We start from the raw sequence: 19,350 nt of genomic DNA, 5'->3' as shown, positions 1-19,350 counted from the left end.
AATTATTTCGTAATATATTTGTTTAATGAGTCCTATTCTTGATCAGACTCGAACTAATGAAATATTTCATTATAATTTGTTATTTTCAAAATACGGGAAAAAGGACATTTTATATGGAACTGCAGGATTTCGAACCAAGTATTTGTAAAAATATATGTTGTATATTTTATTCCCAATGTACCCCTATTTAAATTATTTCTTATACTTTACCTTAAAAAAAATCTTTGTAAGGATTATTGTATAAATTTAAATATTTTATCTAAAAATTACTAAGAATAAGATATACCATATAAATAATTATTCTTCATCATATATAAAAAGATCAATGTATAATATCACACAATATAATGTAATATAATTTAACATGTGTTTGTTTGTTTAATAAATGAATTTCAATTTTTCAATGTACCTTTATAATATATACTATTATAACAAGCTATGTTAAATAGATGTTAAATGTTTTTGGGATTACCCACTAGATTAAATGTTATTTAAATCAATTAAAACAACACTAATTTTATACAAAGACAACTTGACAATGGGCTAGAAACTAAAACTTATAATTTTTAAAAAGAACCAATATTTAAATCTTGTAATAATTTATAAATCAGCTAAAAAAATTTAATTACTTAATTTTACAATGTTTAGATTAAAAGAAATTCTTTAAAACTTATAAGACTTGATGATATTACAATGATAATTTTAAATATTTTTCTTTATTTTCTAACTTTAAAATATGCATGAATCAACATTGACAACTATATTTTAAACAAATCTAAATAAATGTAAAGACCACTTTATAACTCATTAATGAAGTTTTATATTCATAATATAAAAAAATATGAATGCTACAATAATATTGCTGGTTATTATAAGACAGGCCAATATTTAAAAATAAAAAAATTATTAATTCAGATCTTATGGTCTCATGAAAAAATCTACATATTTTAGAATTTAAATTTCAAGGATTATAAAATTGATGATCATTTCATTGTTAACAATAGTATAAATAAAAAGCAATCACCTGCATAGATCCCATTTTTAAGCTGAGCACTATTAAACTAATATTGATTTAAAATGTTCTCTTTAGCCCAGTTTTTAAAATTTAATTGTACACTATTTAGACCTATAGGTTACCAGGTGATGCAAGACTCACCCTATTTATAACTTATATTTTTGTATGCTTAAATTGATAGAAAAAAAATAAAAATGTGCTAAACATTATAATAATTTTTTACTATTATTTATATCTACTTGATCCAAGATGTCAAAATATATTTAATTAAGCTTCTAAGCTTATGAAAAAATGATCAAAATACAGATCCAAATTATAGATAAGGCTCAAATATTATGCTTATATTATAGAAATAGCTTGAAGGCATTCCATCCTATGTATGCTTCCCAAGATTAAGCTAATTAGTGTGTAAGTCTGAGTTTACCATTTTAAAATTTGATTGGAATATAACTGAAAGCCAATTTATTTCAGATTAAGGTAAGTTTTAGGCCAAGAAATTTAGGCCTTACAGATTTTAGAATCTAAAGATACATGTTTAACTACATATGGCAGTAAACATATGGATAAAATTGGAACATGCATGCCAGAGATTCTATAAAACCTTACCAAATTAAGGTGAGTTGTTTAGAATTATTTAACATGTTATTAACTAGGTTTGTATCATGTTTTGAATTTACCAAAAAATCATGGAAACCACAGCTATTTCATAAATTTAAAGTGGGTTGAATTCTGTCATTACTTTTGGCCAGTTGATCATATTTTCCATAACAAATATTCAATTTCCCTTTGTAATAAATAATATTTGAATCAGTTAGAATCTTTTCGCATAACAACATCAGAATTATATAATGAGAAGCACAATTTTTTTTAAAATTTCATCATTCCCTAAAAACATAATATTGAGTTAGTCTTTATATAATTAAAATATTTTCAAGATTCTCTTCTGCTGTCAGAATATATATATGGTGAATTCCATATCAAATCAGCCAAGGTTTCAACACGACCCCCTTCAATTTTTCTTAAATGTATACTGGTAGTATATACTATAACTAAGAAAAAAATGAAATTTTACCTTCCAACACTGTTTGCCCGCTAAGATATGGCCGTTTAAAGCGCGGAAAAATGGTACATTTTTGACAAAATGCACCTCATTTATTTTCAAATATCTTGAAAAATAATTATGTTAGAAAAATAATTAAAATTTTATTTTGTAGCTTAATAAAAGTTCTTTAAAATGACATAAAAATAAAAATGATAGACATTTTGTTAATTCAAAAACCGGATGTGTAAAACCGGAAATGGCCATAGAAAAAAAAGGTATTTTTTTCAAATTTTTTTTTCTGTAGATAGATATCACACTGCTTTATATCAAAATCCTAGACTGGGATGAACATGAGTTTAGGAGTTATCACTTTTTATATGGCTAAAATTGAACAAATTTAACATTAATTTCATCATATTTTAATTTAATGAATAGTTATGAAATAATGTTAATTTAAAAATTATGTCTAAATAACAGGCCCTTACTTTTTTTTATCTTTATCAAAAATTTGAGAAGTGGCTGGAATAATGAGCTTTGTTTAACACTTTAGTTAAATTTTGTCTTGAAGTTACTTGACTAAATAATTCTAAACATATTTATAACTTTATTTGCCTCAAATTGCATTACATATAATACAATCAAAAATTTATAATTAAAATATATCATATATTATAATCATCCAAGAAATTTTAATAAATTATGACTTCTGTTTTCGTCAGTGGAATAAAAGCTTGGAACTTTGTGTTCCAGAAATTCTCTTTGCTCTCAAAAACCTGCTTTCAAGATGACTTTCTATGTTCATATCGTTATTGCTCACAAATATATAATTTACCCCATAGATATTATTTCTTGCATAGTTAAATAAATCTATTGTTGTCAATATGTAATGTTCATGGACGTTGAAAGCTTGCTCGAGCTGCTAACCGTTTAGTAACGGCCCCCAAAATGTCGCATGGACTTTTACCTTGTGCGGTTTCAAAAAATGTCACTCAGCCTTTATCCCAAAATCATTTTCATGATTGTAGAGATTAATGAAATCTTTTATTTTTATATTGGTTACTGCTCCAGCAGAAAAATAATAAATTTAACCACTCTATTAAATCTTTCCTTCAAGAATACGATCAATTTTTAAAATAAATAAAATGCACATGCGTTGTGCTTTAAACAATCTGATATAACCAATAAATTTACATGTTTTATTATGTTGTTCTCACGGTAATAAATTATAAAAGAGTTATTAGTGGCTTGATTATTGGTCTGAATCCTTGTGCATGGTTCTGCACTACAAATGCATAGTTTTCTGAAAAGTCTGCAATAACTAAGACATTGGCGTACCCAGCAAGGGGGGGGCAGGGAGACAAATCCCCCCCCCCCCCCCCCAAAGCCAAAATGCAGATGCCATACATATTTTTCAAAATATTATTTTTTATATTTTATTATAATTATTCATATCTATTTCTTTTTAAATTTTTATATTATTACCTTTTTCATTTACTAATTTACTTTATCAATTAATTTCATTTTCAAGTTTTCTTTGTGGCGTAATATTTATCTATTATTTTTAAATTTCCCGGTATTATAATTTTCAAATTTCTAGTCATGGATATTAGACTTTTTTTAAAAAACGCTGAAGGTGAAAATAATGCCAAAAAGCAAAAAAGTATAGTATGATAATTTAATAAGCAAAAGCTGTGAACTGATGATTTCCTCAAAAGAATCAATTCAAAAGGGGGATATGATTCCCATTTCATAATAATTGATAAAAATAGGGTTAAAATTGCAAAAGAAAATAGAGGCAAGATAAAATTAACTATTGAGGCTATTTTATATTGTGGCTTGCAAGGCCTAGAACTTCGTGGCCACAAGGATTCAGGAAGCTTAAATTTTAATAATAATGATAACAAAGGTAATTTCCGTGGACTTTTAAAATTTAAAGCATTAGGAGATCCTGTATTAATGGAGAGCCTCATTAGTACCAATAAAAATGCCCTAGGATATAAAATGAGATAATTGATATTTGCAACAATATCATTTTAGAAAAATTGATTGTTGAAATCAATTCTGCCCCATGCTTCTCAATTTTGGCAGATGAGACCACGGACATTGCTGGCATTGAGCAGATGTTGTTGTGTGCGCTATATGTAGATACTCATAAAAACATTATCAAGGAAATGTTTCTCCAATTTATTCCTGTTTCAAGCATGACTGGGTCTGCTTTAGCTGATGTAATATTTGTGAATCTTAAAAAATTAAAAGTAATAATAAATCTTATTATATAATTATTTTAAAAAATATAGCTAAATATAAATATGATACGTGGGCAAGGGTATGATGGAGCACGTGCAATGAGTGGACAATTCAATGGGCTTCAGGCATTTATTTAAAAAAAATGCCCAACAGCTATATATGTCCACTGTGCTGCCCATTCGCTCAACTTAGCAATATAGGATTCATGTTCTTTACCATTGATATCAAATTGCTTAGGTTTTTAATTATTAAATTAAATATTTTATATTTATATCAGGTAAAATATCTAGCATCTATGAGATGTTTAGATACCCCAAGCGTCAAAATATTTTGAACAGAATTATATCTGAAACTCCTTGCCCAACAAGGAGAAAAAAATTGCAAAAAGCTTGTCCAACAAGATGGAGTCTTCGACATCGAGTAGTAACAGCTTTTATCGAGTTAGAAGAGCCGATTATTAATGCTCTTATAGAAATATCACAATGTCTGAAAAAGATATTTCTTCAGAAGCAAGCAAGTTACTGGATTCAATACTTATACCAAATTTTTTTTTCGCATTAGAATGTATTAATAAATTATTTAATTATACAACTATTTTATGTAATACTTTTCAAAAACCTGATATTGATTTGATTGAGATGATGAGAATAGCAGAGACAAAGAACTCAATGAAATTAGAGCTAATGTTGATGAGGAATTTTATATTTTATATGTTAATGTTGAATCAAAAGCAGAGCTATGCGAGTTCAATATTTGTCTCCCACGACTTACAGTAAGGCAAACTTATCGTCCAAATATTAATATAGGGTCAATAGAAGAATATTATAAAATAAATGTCTTTATACCTCTTTTGGATACATTTATAACCCAAGTAAATGAAAGGTTTTTAATCAAGAAACACTTATCAATCTGCAGATATTACTTCCGCAAAAGCCCTCTGAACCTTATTCAGATGGTGATAGAAAAAAAATAAAATATTTGGAAGATTTTTATCATGAAGACATTAATGTATCTCATGATGCTTTATTAGCTGAATGCCAACTATGGTATAAAAGATTAACTATGGTTGATATAGTCCCAAAAAATGCTATGATGCTTTGCATCATTTCAAACATCTTTTAGAATATTTTCCCAATATATTGAAATTATTATATATATTAGCAACTCTTCCCATTAGTACTGCAACTAATGAGAGAACATTCTCTTCTTTAAGAAGATTAAAAACGTACCTAAGTACAACTTCTGAAAGTAGGTTGAATGGTCTGGCCCTTTTGAATATTCATAGGCATTTGACGCCAAACACGGATGAGATAATTGAAAAATTAGCTCCCTCCCAACGAAGATTGGATTTTACATAATAAAAATATAATGTTTCTATAATATTTTTTGTGCTATCATTTTTTAATGTCTTATATATTTTTCTTTTACATAAAAAATATAATTATTCATATTTCCAACATTTAAAGCTCAAAAAAATTTAAATTTCTATTATGGATTATTTATTTTATAGTCATCATATCCTGGTTATATCCACTTAATATTTTATAATTCAGATTTATTTAAAGTATTTATATGCCGCCGGTTATATTCGTTTAATATTTTTTAAATCAAATTTATTTTTATATATCGGTTTATATATTTAATTTTTTATAATTCATATTAATTTAAATTTGTATATTAGAAATAGTTATTAGTCCTAATAAATTTATGCTTGATATTTTTAAATAACAATAATTTTATTTAAAAAAATTGTAATTATCCCCCCCCCCCCACACCAAATTCCTACGTACGCTACTGAACTAAGAATTCACCAACATTTAAATTGAATTTTAAAAAGTTTCGAATTAATTATTATCGTGAAGCTATAAACAAATGAGGAATTAAATTGTTTAATTATTCAATTAAATAATATACAAATTCGTCAGCGGATTTTGTCAGTGTTTCGAGGGTAGTTCGATCAACTGCTATCCATTGTTTGAATGTTTTATAATCTATAATTCTCGTCAAATAATATATTAAGCCTTTCTTTAATTTTGAATATATGGGGGAAAATTTATTGTTGAATTTCAATTTTGGTAGATTATTTTATGCTAAATAAAATATTTAAAATTATTTTGTCAAGTAATTTTAATTTCGAGATAAAATTTAACTAAAGTTCTAAACAGCTCATTATCCCAGCCACTTCTCAAATTTTTTTTATAAAGATAAAAAAAGTAAGGGCCTATCATTTAGACATAAATTTTAAATTAACATTATTTCATAACTATTCATTAAATTAAAATATGATGATATTAATGTTAAATTTGTTCAATTTTAGCCATATAAAGAGTGATAACTCCTAAACTCATGTTCATCCCAGTCTAGGATTTTGTACAAATATAAAGCAGTGTATCTATCTACAGAAAAATTTCCGGTTTTACACATCCGGTTTTCGATATTAATAAAATGTCTATCATTTTTATTTTTATATCATTTTAAAGAACTTTTATTAAGCTACAAAATAAAATTTTAATTATTTTTCTAACATAATTATTTTTCGAGATATTTGAAAATAAATGAGGTGCATTTTGTCAAAAATGTGCCATTTTTCCGCGCTTTAAACGGCCATATCTTAGCGGGTAAACAGTGTTGGAAGGTAAAATTTCATTTTTTTTCTTAGTTATAGTATATATTACCAGTATACAAAATTTAAAAAAAATTGAAGGGGGTCGGGTTGAAAATCGACTTTTTCTTGATATGGAATTAATTTCATCATATATTAGTTAAAAGAATAACCTCTATGAGTGAGAATACCTCTATCCACTAATTTGAGTAACTGGCAATTAGGACTGTGACGATATTAAAGGACCGATCGGCACCGATATTTAGCGTTTTCCAAAAATATCGGATCAGGCCGATGCCTGTAAAAACCGATCCGATCTTTTTACTTTACTTTTCTTTTTTTTTGTTATTTTATGTATATTTATTTTACATTAATAATTTTTTTTCTAAATATTTTTTTTTTAAACAATGCAAATGCACAACACTTTTTAAATTTTATTTATTTTTTAAAATAGATTTATAGTATTTTAAAATTTTTATAAAAATAAAAAGAACACCAGTTTTATTTATTTTAAATCTTTTTAAATAATAACGCCAATTTTATTATTTATATTTTAAATAAAAGAATTTTTTTAAATATGGTATCTTAATTATGGAAATATTTTGCAAAAGACATAGATAATTTTGCAAAATGCGTTTTCTGCGGAATTCTAACGGGGAGGAATAGAGAAAAATTCATTTAATACTATCAATATCTTTAAACTTTTTTTAATTATTGTAGAAATAAAAAAATAAAGTTAAATGCATAATTCGATTTTTTGCATAAGAAATATTGATTTCTTAATTACAAAGGGGGATGGTAAAAAATCAAGATAAATATCGGATCGGGTTCGAACCAATATTGGAAAATATCGGATCGGTGAAAAATATGTGGATCGGCACAGCCCTACTGGTAACCATCCAGAGTTGGTCAGGTCTTCCAGAAAAAGAATCTAAACAGATTCTTTGTGAAAAAAGGAATCTTAGATACTGATATTAGTATCTTTTTCAAAATATCGAGATACTTTTAAATTATCATTACCAATTAAATTAGAATATTTTATAAAATACAGTTTTTAATAATTATTTGTGAAACATAAAACACATATAATAAGAATGAATATTTGCAATAATTAATAAAACATTTAATGATGAGTTAATTATAATAATCAGGTATTTTATTGTTGGTATTAGCCCATTCTTAGCATAGATTTATAAGAGAAACTAGTATTTTTAATGGGATTTGAAATATTAATTTGCAAAAGAATATTTAAAATAAATTCAGTATATTAGATAATCGAATTTTTCAAATAATTTATCATTAGACCTTTGCCGTTTCTGCGTACTTAACATTGTACCAAAACTGTTATGTGGGTCGTTTTTTTAAAAAATGTTAAATTGTGAATTCATTCATTTTTGTTGATGAATATTTTTTTTGATTATTTGCACAATTATTCTTTTAATAAATTATTATTATTTTTTTTAAAGAAATAAAACGGATTAATTATAAATTTTTTATGTCATATGTTTGTAAATTAATTATATTATTAATCAATATATATAGATATAAAAAGAGAAAAAAAACGAAATAAAATCATTGTTTCCTTCCAATTTTTTTGTATATTATTTTATTCAGAAATTATTATTGAAAAAGATACAAGATACTTTTCAAAATAAAGGATCTTAGATACAGATACTATTATCTTATTAAAAATGTTAATAAGATACTGAGTACACAAAAGGATCTCTTAGATACAAGTATTCACGGTACTGCCCGATAGTGTTGTTAAACGACTCTTTTTGAGCCGATTTAAAAAAACGGATATCTCATTATTTCATCCAGAAAAATATTACGCAAACCTGAAGATTTTGCTCATAGAAGGAACAAAGGTTTAGACATATATTATCGAAATCTCGAACCTTAGGCAATATTTTTCTGGTTAAAATATTGAGTTAGCCGTTTTAAAAAATCAGCTCAAAATGAGCCGTTTATTAACACTAATGCCCAACTCTGCAACCATCATATAGAAATATACAAAAATATCTAAAAAGAACAGTTGCTCTTACTTATCAATCAAAATTTATTTTTAATAATCTTTAAAAAGGGTCAGGATATCAAGAGGTTCTACCCGATACATTTTTAGAGGCTTAGATGATTAAACTTTTAATGTGTCAGTTTAGGTAAAACGGTTAATACCGGTTTAATAGCTCAGTTTTGGTATGGATCCCAAATTTTAGGCTCTCAAAATCTTGCATCTTATTTTGCCATTTCCACAAAAAGTAACCAATGAAGATGGATATGATACAATTTACCCAAATATATTTTTACTTAATTTGTTCATATTATATCGTTGCTAAAAACACTTGGAATTTCTAGAATCTTAATCATAATATGTCAAAATCTTATATACATCAGGATGCCTGTTATTCACAATTATAAATATTACAGGAGTTATTTATTTTTTTTATCTTATCTTGTAATTTTTATTCGAAATTTTTTTCAAGTGCCAATCAATTGGACCACGTAATGTTCCGAATGGGTATTTTAGCTGTACTCTATGCTAACTACACTAAAAGTAAAATTAATTTAATAAAATAATACTGAAATAGAGTAGTTCATAAACCAATTTATCTTGATTAGGTTGTTAAACTAACTAAGCTACTTTTTTATATGAGCTGGAATTTAAATTTAGCATTAATAGATAATTAGTAGTCACTTATAAACAAGTATAGTTGGGTAATCTATATTTTTAGCCGTTTAAGCTAAACCAAGTTTTTAGCCGAAATTTATCACTTTGACCTCGGGATTTTTTATAGAAAGATAGCCGCTAAAATTTGTAAGGAACTAATATAAATTAAAACGCCTTATAGTTATGTTGTATTCCATATCAAATCAACTGAAGATTCAACCCGACCCTCTTCGATTTTTTTTAAAATTTGCATGATGGTAGTATATACACTAACTAGCAATAATATAAAATTTTAATTCTCAACTCAGCTTACTTCATGAGATATGGCCATCTTTAGAAACGCGAAAAATTCAAAATACACCATATTTAATTTTAAATATCTCAAAAAGTAATTAAGCTAAAGGTATAATTTAAACTTTATTAAATAACTCTAGAATAGCCCTTTAATATGATATAAAATTTATTATATTAAAAATAATTTTATTACCAAAAACTGGAAATAGAAAACCGGAAATGGTTATAAAATAAAAATTGCCCTTTTTTTTCTTTTAAATTTTTTTAACAAATAGACATATATCTTAATATTTGTACAAAATCCTAGATTGGGACCATTACTGGGCCAATAGTTATTACGCTTTAAATATAAATAGTATGGCTTAAATTCTATATTATACGAAATGAGTAATTATTTTTTTAACAAAAGTGATAATATTTGTGAATAATAGTATTAAAACTGAAATCCGAACCCCATCTTAAGATTTATATTCGCCCCCCCCCCAAAAAAAAAATTTCCTTAAATTATAGATTTTTGACCTGGCAATTCTATGAGTGAATTATGTAGATTATTTTCTTTACCGGATAAAAAATTATCTTTGTGATCGTCAGAAATATATTTTCATAAAGATTATTTTCTACATAATTAATTATCAAATAAAATAATTATCATAAAAATCAAATTCAATTCCAACAGCAACAGCCGTCATTTTTATTGATTAATTTTATAAAGCCATTTTTCTAAGAAAATTAAATTATCGGTATTCATTGTCCAATTTATTTTTAATTTAAAATAATTATATAAAATTAATAGCTATCTTTTATTCCTTACCAAAAAAATTTAAATGTCTAGAAAAGTTATTTCTATTCCAGTAAAGTGCTGTAATCCCTTTAGAATAAAATCTCATTCAGTACGTTACGATCTTAGAAATGTTTTACAATGGATGATAGAAGTGAATTCTAGCTTATCAATTAATCAAAAAATTTGTAGCTCTTGCCGGAAAAAATTAAAAAAATATTCAACAAATCTGATCTCACCTTTTACTTCTACGATCCCGATCACATTACCTTCTATTTCTAACTTACCTTCTACCTCAACTAGTAATGAAACATTTAGCGATTCTGAACCTGATCAACCATGCAATAATCCCGACTCTTATACAGATTTTAATACTTCAATTTCAACTCTAAATGAAACTTTGCATTTTTAGGGGAGACACCTATTAAAAAGAAAAAATATTCTGTAAATAAATTTTTGAAAATTCAGGGAAAAATTAAAAAAGTTTAAAATAAATCTAGAGGATCAAGCAAAAAAAGATGAAGCCGAAATCATAAATCAACTGAAAGAAAAATTTGCTACAAGTTCTCGCAATGAAAAAAATACAAATTTTAACAGTTTTACCAAAATCTTGGACTCTTGATAAAATTGAAAAGGAATTTTCAACCACAAATTTTATGGCCCGGACAGCTAAACAATTAGTTGAAGAAAAGGGTGTTTTGTCAAACCCAAATATCATAAAACCAAGTAGAATAATTCCGGATGACATTGCAAATAAAGTAATAGAATTTTATAATTCTGACGAAAACAGCAGACTTATGCCAGGTATGAATAATTTTATATCAATGAAAGTTAATGGAAAAAGGAACCAAGCCATTTGATAGTAATATAAATAATTAGCTAAATAGTTATAAATATTTTTACAATTATATTCTCTCTAAAATAAAATCGCTAAACTTATATGTTAAATATGACATAATGTTTACTAGTGGGCTCACAGCCCGAAACATTTATAAAAAAAATATAATCGGCCCGATCATAAAGGAATTTTCTTTTTATTTGTTTCGTAAATTACTATATATTTGGTATAATATAGGATTTAAGCCATACTATTTATATTTAAAGCGTAATAACTATTGGCCCAGTAATGGTCCCAATCTAAAATTTTGTACAAATATTAAGAAGTATAATGTCTATTTGTAAAAAAAATTATAAAGAAAAAAAGAGCAATTTTTATTTTATAGCTATTTCCGGTTTTTGGTAATTTTTATTAATAAAATAATTTTTATATCATATTAAAGGGCTATTCTAGAGCTATTTAATAAAATTTAAATCATGCCTTCAGCTTAATTACTTTTTGAGATATTTAACATTAAATATACTGTATTTTGGAATTTTCGCGTTTCTAAAGATGCCCATATCTCATGAAGTAAGCCGATTTGAAAAGTAAAATTTTACATTTTTATTAGTTAGTGTATATACTACCAACATACAAATTTTTTAAAAAATCGAAGGGGGTCGGGTTGAGAATCGACTTTTTTTGGTTGATTTAATATGGAATACAACATAGTTATTGTTAACAGTTTTCTCCGGTAGGCGCCTGAAGATTGAGTCGAATTAGCCGACATTAAGCCATTACCCAACTATATAACAAGTTAGTCTTAGCTTGCCAATTTTTAGGTAAAAATATCTAACTAGTTACCCTTAAGGGTTTTTAATGCAACTTTTAACTTAAAAAAATGAAAGGTAACTAGACTTGAATTTTTTTACAAGTTATTCAAATTCGTTTATTTTTGATAAATGTAACAAGTACTTTTTAATGATGTAAATTGTAACTAACGAAAAGTAACCTTCACAACACTATGGAAGGTGAACAAAATTTTTATTGATAGTCATATTCTCTTTTAGAGATTTTTGATATTACGATTTTTATGTAAATCTTCATGGCATTGCCATTGTCTATCCTCATTCCTGCCAATTTTATTTTTATACCTATATACTAGGTTTGGCCTATTTAAATCACCCCGATTTTTTAAAATCAATTGATAAAATTTAAAATAATGAAAGATAAGGACTTATTAAGCAAAATCTAAATTAAATAACCAAATTGCACCAGCATTCACCACTTGTTAGACAAAAAAGTTTATTTGCTATTTCAATTTTTGACATAGTAGAAAAATAGCTGCTGATTCTAACGGCAATAGTGAAAAATTATTTAATATTCTAAATGACGAAGAAACCTATATCAAAAATCTACACATATCTAAAAAAAAAATTTATTTCTTTATAATAAAAAAAATAATCAATTAGTTTGTAAAATTAAGAAATAACATATATTAAAAATCACAAGTAATATCTATATCGCCGACATTGGTATTAGAAATTGTTTAAATAAAAAAAACTAATTTTTCTCCCTTTTCTGTTCCTAAATTTCCTAAGCTGCAAGCGAACAACTCCAAACTATAAGAATAATCTCTCGACTGAAGTGGGTGGTGAAGATGTAGTAAATAGTTATTATTATTTTTAATATTTACATCCTACATCGACCACCCACCATTCAATTAGGTCTACTTTATCTAATATATTTTCTGAAAACATAATATCAGTAAATGGCCTGATCTTGCTTGAAACTTTACCAAAATAAAATGTCAATGTTTGAATTCAGAAGCCCCCCGTATTCCATTGTCGTTTACATTTCATTGATTGTTAAATTTAAATATTTTAGGTTTAAAAGGTATGGATAAGAAGTGTACAGGAGTTAAAGCTTGATTGTATCGTTAAAGGATGGAAGTTGATTACTACTTATTTTTATTAGCATGTAAGGTGGTGAAAAACTTTTTCAAATTCTACCAACAATTGGAAGTTTTAAAATGGGCTAATTCTTAACCAGTTGAAAAATAGCAGTAGCTAATGTTAGTTTGAAAGAATTAATTTTCATTTGGTATTTTTATTTGAATCAGAAAATTCTACAATAAATTTATTTAGCAATCTCAGCTGACCTTTTTTAAACACCGATATTGGTAGTTAAATTTTTTAAAAAATTACTGTATATTATATATATCATCGGCTCTTTAATTGAAAAAATATCAAAATCATTATTTAATTTTCAACAATTTCCTGACTTGTTCCCTTGAGCATTAATCCTTTACTTGCAAGATAAAATTTAAAAAAAATTTTTTACAATCTTAGAAAAATCGATTTTTTGATTTTCTATAAAAATATTACGATCTTTGTCAACCCAACTATATGCTAATGTTATTAAAAACATCAATTACCTTATAAATAACATTTAGATCCACGCATTGCTAAATTCTGCCCCCCCCCAACAAATTTTTCAAAGAACAAACCTGATAAAGAAATAGTATACATCAACATCTTGTCTCTAATATGACCACCTCCAGAATTCTCAATAGATCTTAATATTATGGACATAGTCTTTGCAACTCACCGCTATATTTAATTTATGCCGTGTCTTTATAAAAGCGCCAATGCCTTTAATTCACTAAAAACAGTATAGGCTGCATCACTGATTCTATAACTTTAGCGTAAAGGCTGATATTTATATTCTACAGTCATAACTACAGCTAAACTATTGGCTCAGCACTTCCTCCAACTAACGCTTACCATGTAATCTTCCTTGAGCCTCCATCGATCGAATATGGGTTCCTCTTATAGTATATTCTTTTTTTTAAACGTGCACTTTATGTTCTAGGTATTGATTTTCGCGTTATATTTTTAATATTATTGGGTGGTAATTCCATACCAAATCGATAACTTTTCGGCCCAACCTTTTTAATTTCGACAAAATTTTGTATGCTGAGAGAATATCATTTGAAAGCATCGAATCCAAAATTTTAGCCTCCTAGTACTCATAGTTCCTGAGAAATCAATGGCCAAAAGTGCCAAAAATGACCTTTTTTTGAAAAATACGATTTTTTGAAATTGAGATAAGTTAAAAAATAATGATTTTAAAAATATAAGTTATATGTCATTTTGTAACTCTATTAAAGGCCTTTTATTAAATATTAAGGATTTTTTTGAAATAATATTGTTACGGTTTTTATTTAGGTTATAAATTTTAAACATAAAAATTCCAGGTGTTTCGCTTTAAAAATTTTTTTTGAATTTAATATTTTCTTATTCTCTAACCTTATATCTATTCATAAAAAAATTTAAACTTGGGACAGCCATGGGTTTTATAGTTATTACGATTTAAAAAATCAAAAGATAAATATTTTTTTCTTTATAAAATAACATGTTTTGTTATAATTATTATTTTTTTAAACTTTTTTTTCATTTTTAAACATAAATAATAAGATTTTCCAGCATTAATATCATGAAATGAGATTATTTAGCTGCGGTTATAATCATTTTTTTTTATAAAAAATTTTAATTTTCGAAAAATTATTTTATAAATTTTGAAGATATAATAGATAAATTAAAATTCATGAAAGATATTACCTATTTTCGGGTTTTCATTAAATTTGGTTTTTTTGACGCCATGATAATTTTGTTTTGCGATAAATTATATGTACGCACAGGTTTATTGGCTAACTATTGTTAAATTATTTTTTGGTATGAAAAGGATATCTTGTGCAGCTGGATAAACAAAAGAGTTTGCTGGTCCTTCTCTAATTACATTCACTTCTTGTACAAATCCTAACCACCAATCGTTTTCATGCACATGTTACATATCCTCTAATCTCATTGATTAACAGATCCTCAATCAAAGGATCCTCACGTGGATATACTATATTCTCCACAATAAATGTCTGCGAATTAGAATATAGTTTAGTGTTGAGTTAGTTAAGCCAATCGGAAACACTGCATGAATTTTTTGTGTCCCGGGTATTAAGATAGATTTACTAAATCTCTCATTTAGCCTTATCTCTTCTTCCTCATACTCTGGTATAGTGGCATAAGAAAAATTTATACCTTTTATATGCTCTTCCGCATATTTATAAAATTGTAAAGGTGTTATTATTTGATCAGTATAAGGTCTTTGTTGCCTTGGCAACTAACCATTTTACTGTGCCGCCTATGCCGACTTTTACCATGTGCCGTAGAAAAAAAATGCCATTTTGCTTGAACACCAAAATCGATTTCATGGTAGCACATTGATGAAGTTTTTCCTATTTTTATATTGCGCTGCTGAACCATCAGAAAAGTAGTGAATTTTTTCTGGTGTGTCGGATTTGTTTTTTAAAAAATGAATCAAATGCGATTGGAATAAATGAAAATGAAACAGTATTATGAATTAAGGATTCCGATATTACCACAAAACTTAGATTGTTTATTTGATCTCCTATTTTATAATAAATTGAGAATGGATGCAACGTAACTTGCGAAGTTGTCCAATGATAACCCTGAACTTCGTCTTGGACAAAAAAGGAATAATTTTCTGAAAAGTCGCAAATAATTAGATAGTGATTATTTTCTAAACTATTTTTAATGTGAAATGAACTTTGTTGTTCACAAATAAATGAATGGCGTATGAGAATATTCATTTTATCGCAAAAATAATTAATAAATTCGTCTGAAGATTGAGAAATAGTCTCCAGAGTTGTTCTATCTACCGAAACCCACTGTTTAAACGTAACAAGAGCTATATCATTTTTTATAAATAATTTATGATGCGTTTTTTTAAGAGTGCCGAACCAGGACATTCGTTGCAGTCACCAAATTAACAGGTGGGTAACGGGGGATTGCAAATCATTCTGCCTATAGCATCTCTATAAATTGTTAATGTATCCTCACCATTTTTAGTCAATGTTGCTAATTCACAGCCTAAAATCATAAGTTTAATATTCTGGTGTATGCTACAAACGCATACACTATGTGTTCCGCTAGCCCTTGCTAATATACAATTTTTTGGTCTTAAGCTAGCAAATTTCGAAAATCCAATTTTTAAGTTTGAATTACTCGCCTTAAAATGATTATATAATTTTTTCAAATTATTAAGAACTAACCTTTTTTGAGCGTTCACTCGTTCCCCCTTTTCAATGATAGATATTCAATCTTTTTTTCCTGGTAATACCCTAACTTCATCACTGCAAAATTTTTTTTTAACAATATCAACTGTTTTTCGATTGAGATATTTTGCAGGCTTTCGATTTGGAGTTGAAAGAATCCCCTTTTCTTCTGAAATAATTTTGGAATTATATGCCATATGATATGTAGCGTTGAATGTCTTTTTATTTTATTTGCGCTCCAATTAGGAGGCAGTATGGTCAGCAATTGATATTTTTTATTATTAGATAAATTAGGATATTGTAATTTCATGTTATTGAGTATATTATTATTATCTTTTGTATCCGATTCTGGATTGTTAATTATTATATCTTTTGATATTTTTGCTACCTTTTTTTGGATAATTTTTTTTGGTTAGTTTTTTTTCTTAATAAGAGATATTCCAATATCATTTAAAGTTATATTGATTTTATCTATTGATGTTGATGCTGTGCTGTTATTTACATATTCACTATCAGAATTTATATTTTCAATATTTTTTTGTCATAACTGTTTACGACATTTATCACAAATATAGTGTTTCGCCTCAATGTTTGGATATTGTGTCATCCACGTCATGACTTTACGCAGGTTCTTTTTATAATTAAAGTGTTTAGATTCTTTAAAAGGATTTACGCATTTATATATATACATTATAAATAATTTTAAGAAGAAAAATAATTAATATCAAAATATTTGTAAAATAAAAATTAATTAATTTTAGGGCAGGTGCATGAAAACTTGCTTTTATCTTTCAACAATTAATTATTATATTTTCTTATAGGAGATATCGGAATTTTAACTATCTTTTTTGGAAATTTAATCATTTATTATAAAAACTAATTTTTACAAGTTATCAATATAGCAATAATAATAAGTAAACCTATCAAACGATCTATATAATATTTTTTCCTGATATTAATGCTGGAAAATCTTATTATTCATGTTTAAAAATGAAAAAAAGGTTAAAAATAATAATTATAACAAAACACGTTATTTTATAAAGGAACGCCATCTATTTTTTAAAAAAATATTTATTTTTTGATTTTTTAAATCGTAATAATTAACCCATGGCTGTCCCAAGTTAAATTTTTTTTTGAATAGATATAAGGTTAAAGAATAAAAAAATATTAAATTCAAAAAATTTTGGAAAGCGAAACACCTGGAGTTTTCGTGTTTAAAATTTATAACGTAAATAAAAACCGCAACAATATTATTTCAAAAAAATCCTTAATATTTAATAAAAGGCCTTTAATATAGTTACAAAATGACATATAACTTATTGTTTTTAAATCATTATTTTTTAACTTATCTCAATTTCAAAAAATCGTATTTTTCGAAAAAGGCCATTTTTGGCACTTTTGACCATTGATATCTCTGTAACTATGAGTACTAGGAAGCTATGGATTCGATGCTTTCAAATGATATTCTCTCAGCATACAAAATTTTATCGAAATTAAAAAGGTCGGGCCGAAAAGTTATCGATTTGGTATGCATACCATATTTTGTTTATTATTCTTGATTATTATTTTGTATTAAAGAAAATCGATTTTATAAAATGATATTAATTATTTTAAGTTTTTGTTTTTATACGATTGTGATTGTCTTTAACACAAATTAATTATCAACACCAATTTTATTATTATCACTAAAAACAAAAACTTAAAATAATTAATATCATTTTACAAAATCGATTTTCTTTAATCAAAAATATATTAAAAATACAATGCGAAAATCAATACCTAGAACACACCTCCCTTATTTTTCAGAGGTACTCTTGGCAACTACAAATATATATACATTAAATATATACAAAAAAAACTATCATACTAAATATAAGACAAACATTCCTAAAAAAAATCGAAAACTTATATTTTTTAATACAATATATTTTAGCCATTTTAAAAAATAATATAGTTTTATTTTGATAATATAATTATAAATAAAATATAATATAATATAGCGAATAAAAAGATATTTTTATTTATAAAAAATTTTTCTTAATTTTAATAATTGTTTTCAAAATATTTATCTGATAGACAGGAACACTTGGCAGTTAATACGGCATTAGCTATACTAAAAATGCGCTCTACAGGGGCAGATGAGGGGATTGCGGTATTATACTTAATAAACAGCTCTTTTAACGTGGAGAATTAATTAAAAACATATTGTTTTGTTATTTGCAAAGAATTGAGATAAGTTATCCTCCTCCAATCCATTCTCTACTCTCGACAAATAAAAAGGATATCTCGAAATTAACAGTTCTTTAGGGTTTTCAAAGCATTTTTTTCAATAACGCTATAAGTTTATTTTTAATAGGTTCGTTCTGTGGAAGTTTTATCAATGGCCATTGAAGTTTGAATGCTGGATGTATAATTGCAGAAAGAACATATTGATCCTTATATATATGTTCAAATCTTTAAAAAAATAAAATATATGTAATAATTGAGAGTGATAGGTTTAATACCTTTTATTAATCCCATTTAATACGGCGTCTATCAATGATTGACCATATTTGAGGCCACTAATTTTTTTAATTATAAAATAACTATCGTTATTATGGGGTCAAATATCCCAAATGCATTATTTTTCAAATTTAATGATTTAACTTAATTATAATATAAAATCATAATTAATATTAAAATCAAATGTCGTTTTAAATTGGAACCTGAAGATTTTGACAATATAATACTTTTGGAAACATTTTACACTTGGT

At 26.1% G+C, this 19,350-nt stretch overlaps 1 protein-coding gene across 2 annotated transcripts in view; it reads left to right on the top strand.

The window, feature by feature from the left end:
• The window catches only part of LOC135922671 (phosphoacetylglucosamine mutase-like), a 121,697-nt gene continuing 102,347 nt past the window's right edge, over window positions 1–19,350 (top strand). Inside the window, exons 1-2 of one of the 2 annotated variants that reach the window (XM_065457103.1) lie at window positions 1–138; window positions 9,390–9,460. In XM_065457103.1, coding sequence (XP_065313175.1) covers window positions 26–138; window positions 9,390–9,460 — 184 coding nt within the window. In that variant the 5' untranslated portion in view covers window positions 1–25. The remainder of the gene's footprint in view (window positions 139–9,389; window positions 9,461–19,350) is intronic. The other variant, XM_065457104.1, reaches the window with a different exon arrangement.

This window comes from Gordionus sp. m RMFG-2023, chromosome 1 (assembly GCF_954871325.1).
Source record: "Gordionus sp. m RMFG-2023 chromosome 1, tfGorSpeb1-WG-v2, whole genome shotgun sequence".
Taxonomy (NCBI): Eukaryota; Metazoa; Nematomorpha; class Gordioida; order Chordodea; family Parachordodidae; genus Gordionus; species Gordionus sp. m RMFG-2023.
This window is presented reverse-complemented; position numbering and strand designations above follow the sequence as displayed.